A 7,286-nucleotide genomic window follows, 5' to 3' on the forward strand; every position below is an offset into this window, starting at 1 on the left:
ACATTTTAGGAGCATTTAAGACCTCCTTTTCCACTGCAATTTTATAAACAATATACCCCTTATTTACACATTTTTATGAGCTCACTTGTTAAAATTGGGACAAATAATAAAATTAAGTTTTCATGAAGGTAAAATTCTTTGTTTCTTTTAGATAATAGACATAAATATGAATTACGTTGGGATCGTATGTAGCAGCAGCCACATACAATTTGAACGCGGTCCTAATGTTGCCTTTTCGAAAAACCATTTTCTTTCCTTCTTCTCTTCTATCCTTTGTTTTAGGATTTTCAAAGGGGGTCCGGACCCCCTCTGGATCCGCGCATGCTTATCTATTGAAAAATCTAACCGGAATATATGTATCCGGATTCGTGCATTTTATTTTAATGACATTTTGATATATGCACAAATAGTCGTAAAACCCAGCTGCTCGTCCTTGTATAATATTAGAGGGCTTTTGAACGGAGGTGGATTACATTACTCATCACGAGTCATTTTGCTGGAGTAAAGGAGAGAGTCTTATTCTTATTCTGTTCATATGTAATAAGAATAAGCGTGGCAGCTTTCAGTTCGATAAAAAGTAGAAAAAAAATGTACATACATTCTAAGCATGAATAACGAACAACTAATTACATCCGGTATGAGAGAAGAGCTGAACAAAAACATGAAGCATGCTGTACTTCCGGTGACTATTCTCATTTGGGTGGAACAATTTTTCGGATTCTTTGGAAACATTTTAATTCTGATAGTGTATTCCTTTCGGTATAAGCGTACTAATTTTCGTTACTTCGTGTTATCAATGGCTGCTTTGGACTTCATAAGTTGCTGTACAACACTTCCTGGAGAAATATTTTCACAGGTATGATTACAAATACGAATGGATTTGTAAAGTTAAATCTTACTTCAATGTTTTCACTGTATGGGGCTCAGCGTCCATTCTGCTCGTGTTAGCAATTGACAGATACCGGAAAATATGTCGACCTCTCAAGTGGCAAATTCAGCCTGCCCATGCTTTGAAATTAAGTTGTTGTGTATTAATTTTGTCCTTACTTGTGTCTGTTGGTGTCCTTTTCTTTTGGGGCATACAGGAATACATTCACGAATACAATGGATGGAACGTTTCCGTCTCTGTTTGCGAAACATTTGGAAAACACGCAGAAACTATTTATCCTCTGGTTTACATTGGAAGCGTCTATCTTCCGGTAGGTTCTGTGATATTTGTTGCCGGGACTTTGAACTTTTTGACAGCGCGTAAATTATTCGGTCACAAGTTGATAGAAGCACAAACGGTTGAGAAATACTCAATGTCTTCAACAGCTTCAACAACAGTAACTTCAGTTAATTCGACGTCGGATATACATGAAGAAACAGATGATTCGTCTGCAGAACCCTGCAGTGCAACAGTACAAACTAACATGGAATCGTCTGATGATACAGATGCAAAACATAACAATTCTGACCATTTAAAAGGAATCCATCCAGAAAACACCAGACTTAAACATGTTATACAGCCAGGATTGTACCGGAAGCGGAAAACAATTATAATGTTGGTGCTGACGTCAGTGTTCGTAGTTACCATGGTGGTTTATGTTATTCTCATAAGTCTGGTGGCACAGCCTCCCAGTATTCTAAATGAAATGTCAAACTCAACAAAAGTGGTATTTTTCTTTTTCCTGCGTTTATATTTCATTAATTGTGTTGTAAATCCGATCTTATACGGATTTATGGACCTAAGATTTCGTTCCGGACTTTTGTCATACGTACATAAAAAGCATAAAGACATGTGGGTCAAGCCGAACGTGTCCAAGGGTTCACACTGAAACATTGTTACTTATACCTGTTTTGAACGACGAGGAAGGTTTGAAATCTTGTGCATTTATATAGTTATTCTACAACATGAAACATTTGACTTGTAGCTTCTATATTCAGAGAAGCATCTGAGAATGTGTTGATGGCATGCGTTACTACTTGTTCATATAGCTATGTAAAGTTCATAAAAGGATTATACCAGCTTAAACGTTTTTTTTTTGTTTTTTTTGTTTTTTTTTTGTTGTTTTTTTTTTCGTATTTTTGTAAATACATGTACTATAATTGTAATTTATATATTTTACGACCATTCATTAAAATTCACATAAATCAAATATTGAGAAAGTTCACACATTATCCTGTCTATCTATTTCCGTTATGAAAACTGCAAAAATGTATACAAGCACAACAAAAAACGAATACATTATTTCTTTATTCAATTGGACTCGATGTTACGCTAAAGGAGGGTTGCTGAAATTTAAAACACGTTTAAAACTACTTTGTAATTAGCTGTGTAAACTGACATGGTTTTGAATTCCATTATTTGATGACGATAGAATTCGATACAAGAACAAGACCAAGTATGTTCAAATTTATTTTATTAACTTAATCACATCAAGCAATTTACTGAACTACTGAAAAATCTAAGTATATTTTGTAAAAGGATCATAACTCGCATCATCAGAATTAGTCATTTACTAAGTTGGTTGTTAATATTCACTGAATTTCTCTTTGTCTTTCCATATCTCAGGCAACTATTTTAGTATGGCCTGTAGCAGGTCTAATCAATTTTTGATTTCGTGGTACTAATATGCTCTAGATCTGACAAATGTTTATGTATGTGTATGTTATATATAAACAATTGTGTATGTACATGTATATTGCTGATGCTGCCCACGCATTGTGGGACTCGTGTCAATTTGTAAATAAACGAATTGAATTGAAAACGAATTGAATCCTTCGTGTGTCCTGGGAACGAGTCGATAAAAGTAAAGCCTGGATATTATATCATCTACCCTCGAGATCTTCTGTAATTTGTCGCAAACCCAGTTGAACTTCTAGAATACCTTGGAGAAATATTGTCGCATACCCTGGGCAACTTCTGTCCAACATTGGAAAACTAAATAAATGTCATATTTATGGGCAGCGGTTACCGTCAAAATTAGTAAATATACAATCCATCCATTAACAAGTCAGACAGTACAATGCATGTCAAGGCCGTCTAGTCTAAAACTCAATCCCGTTCAATATATTTGCATTCAACGCATTGTATTTTGAAACCATTTAATACAAAACTTCATGCCGCCCATTGAAACATGAAACGATGCATTGAACAAGAGCTGTCACTAATGGTGACAAATGCCCCGCAGTGCCTTGTCCTTTGACCTGGTGACCTTGACCTTTGACCTGGTGACCCCAAAGTCAATAGGGATCGTGTATTCAATAAGTACTATCAGCATGTGAAGTTTAAAGGTCCTGGATACAGTGGTTCGCGAGTAAAGTGCCTTCATGCAAAAAGTTAACATTGGCCCCTGTGACCTTGACCTTTGATATGGTGACCCCAAATAGGAGTCGTGTACTCAATAAGTACTATCAGCATGTGAAGTTTGAAGGTCCTGGCTGCAGTGGTTCGTGAGTAAAGTGACTTAATGCAAAAAAAGTTAAAATTGGCTCCTGTGACCTAGACCTTTGACCTGGTGACCCTTAAGTCAGTAGGATTCGTGTACTCAATACGTACTATTAGCATGTGAAGTTTGAAGGTCCTGGGTATAGTGGTTCGTGAGTAAAGTGCCTTCATGCAAAACGTTAACGTTGTGACGAACAAACTAACGAACGGATGGACAGGTGAAAACTAATATGCGCCCCCCGCTCCTGTGACCTTGACCTTTGACCTGGTGACTCCGAAGTCAGTAGGGGTCGTGTACTCAATAAGTACTATCAGCATGTGAAGTTTGAAGGTCCTGGGTGCAGTGGTTCGTGAGTAAAATGCCTTAATGCAAAAAGTTAATACTGGCTCCTGTGACCTTTACCTTTGACCTGGTGACCCCAATGTCAGTAGGAGTCGTGTACTCAATAAGTACTATTAGCATGTAAAGTTTGAAGGTCCTGGATGCAGTGGTTCATAAGTAAAGTGCCTTCATGCAAAACGTTAACGTTGTGACGGACGAACTAACGAACGATGGACAGGTGAAAACTAATATGCGCCCCCCTGTGACCTTGACCTTTGACCTGGTGACTCCGAAGTCACTAGGGGTTGTGTACTCAATAAGTACTATCAGCATGTGAAGTTTGAAGGTCCTGGGTGCAGTGGTTCGCAAGTAAAGTGCCTTCATGCAAAACGTTAACGTTGTGACGAACTAACGAACGGATGGACGGTTGAAAACTAATATGCCTCCCTTCGGGGGCATAAAAACTTGCGATGCACCGATATATGAAATCATCCAACAAAACATGATACTATGCAGCTCAAAGTGAACTCCGTTTAAATCAACATGAGAACGTGTAGTGTAAAATGAAATTATTTAGATCTATAAGAACTTGACGCTGTCTAATGTAGGGATAACACATGTGTTTTCGTGTTTTAACATCTGCAGAATCCCGAGGGATTGGTTTACGGGCTCGGGCACCAACGTATCCCGAGGGATTCTGAAGATGTTATAACACGAAATTAACATGCGCTAACGCTATTCTAGCATAAAACGCGGGGAAAAACTAATAAATGAATACTTATCCTCAACGTCATTAAATTTCCATGAAATGCGCGGGAGTATCTGAGTTGTTTTTTCACGCTGACTTCATTTCCTTTTGAATTATCCGTTTTGGGGCCTTAATACGTTTACGCTTTGCCATGGAACGCGCATATATAAAAGGTGTTTTAACAGCAAGTGAGCACGAGAATCTCTCTGTTAACACTCGTTTTCTCTCCTGATAAAACACCCCCGAAAAGTGACAAGAACAGCAGTTGTTTTTTGCTGGAATGAGTGCATATTGAAAATCGCTTTGTGTAATTCAGAGCGGCGTATAAAAGCTTAATGCCATGCAGTCCAATGTGAAGACGTTTAACGCAACATGAGATCGTGCAGTGTAAAAAGAAACGATTCATTAAAAACTTGGCGCAGTCTAATGCATTTGAAACCTTTTTGTGCAAAAAAGAAATGTATCATGAAAATCTCTTACCCTCAGATATGTAACTCTGAACATGCACGAATATTATAGCATTGTCCTGGTCGGAAAGGGATTGGTTTCAAAAGAGCACTGTGTTGAGGTCAACCTCATAGTTTTGTAGATTATATAGAAAGACATTGCGAGAGGCAGTGTATAATCTACATTCAAAAAAGAAATGAACGTTTGATTCAGTTTTTTCCACACATGCATAAAGGAGAGGGAGAAATATTTTTCATAAACAGGTGTGGGTTGAGAGAACTGCATTTAGTGCGAAGTGGTGTGTGAAGAATTTGGAGTTTTCTATTACAGTGGTGTTTTTGTTGTGTTTTTGTTTATTCGAGTTTTAAAGGCTGACAACGTTGAGCAATTGCGGACATCTAATGGTAGTTGGTTCCAGTCACGAATGACTGAAGGTCAAAAATATAAAGCTAATTTCGCATATATACATGTATTATGTATGTCGTCAGAATTGCTCAGTGGATATCATGAGTTGCCAGATTCAGGAATTAAAGATGGAAGATAATCAAGTGTTTGATTTGCCTACATTTTATAAAAAAAAACAACAAGTTTATGTTTATCACTTCTGTCCGATAGAGGTTCCCAGTTGATTTCCAGGTGTAGATTTTCCAGTGAAATGAGCTTTGTTGCTCCAGAGGCAATGCGTGCAAACTCGTTTGTATTTTGTGAAGTTGTTCGAATTCGTACTGAGCACAATTACTCCAAACAACGTGAGCATACTCTGATATCGGTCGAATGAATAACGTGTAGATAATTTCTAGGGATTTACGGTCTAAAGAGTACTTTAATTTGCGCATGTATGATATTAACCCGTTTCCATGTCTTGTCTGTGATGTTGTCGATATGTTTGTGTCATGTACACTCACTAGATAGAAAAATGCCGAGGTGCTTATGTTCAAGTACCATAGGTATTTGTTGGTTGAACATTTGTAGAGGCGGATGTTGCAGGGGGTTACGTTTTCTAGTTACAAGAAGAGATTCAGATTTTGACTGATTGAATGTCACTAACCATTTTTCGGTCCAGGGCGAGATTGTCTGGATATCAGACTTGAGAAGTGTTGTGGCTGTGTCGGGTTGTTATACTATTACATAAAGGCTAATGCCATCTGCAAAGAGTTATACAAGGTCGTATTTCATGTACAATGTCATGATAAAGATAAGAAATTGTGCGTGCGTGCGTGCGTGCGTGCGTGTGTGTGTGTGTGTGTGTGTGTGTGTGTGTGTGTGTGTGAGTTTGTAAACGCTGCCAACTGGGTAATTTCGTATGAATACACACCAACGTACTGGGGATACGCCTCGAACCGGGGAATTCCCCAGTTCATTTTAACAATACCACGTTATTCCTGACCTTCAAATTAGTCATATCTCGAAATTTGAGCTGATTCTGAGCGATAGAAATTTATTCCCCGGTACGCCGGTTCTGGTCATACACATATCTCACACACAATCAGAATTTTACAACGGTGTGTATCTTCCGCCATTTACTGCAGTTTCCCAGTTTACCTGTATACAACTCGTAGTACATACACACAAAGGTTTAAATTATTTTCACTAATTTAACATAATGCTTTCGTTATTATAAGCTTATGAGTGAAAAGATTATGTTGATTAATTCATCAATTACCAATTAAATATCTTTTTACGTTCACAAGACAGTATTATATATTTATGTTACCGCATATGATTTCCGGCTTATTGTGTTATGCGCTTTTATTGCTAAGTTAATGACTTGATTTGACAATACAAATGTTAAATTGAGAATATTATAATACACAGGAACACTACTCAAAATATACATTCTATATATATTCATCGCATTTAACAAACTTTCAACTTCAGGCGCGGTGCTGAAATATACACATGTTCTAATTCCTTTTGAATTACCGTGCTGCATTTGAAAAAATAAATGTAGTATTACCTCCAAAGATGTTCATATATTCAGCTCATAATGCAATTACCTATGTAAATTCAACAGTAAAGCCAGCGAATTTTAATACAGTTTCGTTATTTGTAAAAAAAAGAACAACAACATTCGTACATTAACTTATTGATATTATTTACTACACATCAAAGAAATGCATATGAGGATCTGACTCCAGTACGTTTAAAATACTGATTTAGAACACGTGAAAATAATAAAACCTATATCATACAGTAGCTAACTTATGCAATTATTTAACACAGGATTTCATGCTATTTTCCCGCTGATTTTGTTTCAGCAATCGCAATGTGTTGAAATCTATGATGTAAAAATGTCCCAAAAGTAAAAAAGATACTAATACCTCTCAAAAACCTGTGCT

The 7,286-nt window shown here is 37.1% G+C and overlaps 1 protein-coding gene across 1 annotated transcript; it reads left to right on the forward strand.

Moving 5' to 3' along the window:
- Positions 1-1,261: 1,261 nt before the first annotated feature.
- On the forward strand, positions 1,262-2,037 carry LOC123526720 (uncharacterized). The gene has a single exon (XM_045305968.2). The coding sequence runs from the start codon at positions 1,302-1,304 to the stop codon at positions 1,815-1,817; it is 516 nt and encodes a 171-aa protein (XP_045161903.2). The 5' UTR covers positions 1,262-1,301; the 3' UTR covers positions 1,818-2,037.
- The last annotated feature ends 5,249 nt before the right edge of the window (positions 2,038-7,286 follow it).

The sequence above is a fragment of the Mercenaria mercenaria genome, chromosome 14, assembly GCF_021730395.1.
Source record: "Mercenaria mercenaria strain notata chromosome 14, MADL_Memer_1, whole genome shotgun sequence".
NCBI classification, from domain to species: Eukaryota; Metazoa; Mollusca; class Bivalvia; order Venerida; family Veneridae; genus Mercenaria; species Mercenaria mercenaria.

What these genes read in the sequence shown, in the direction of transcription:
- LOC123526720 (XM_045305968.2), top strand. Translation starts at nt 1,302, where the DNA reads ATGTCTTCAACAGCTTCAACAACAGTAACTTCAGTTAATTCGACGTCG.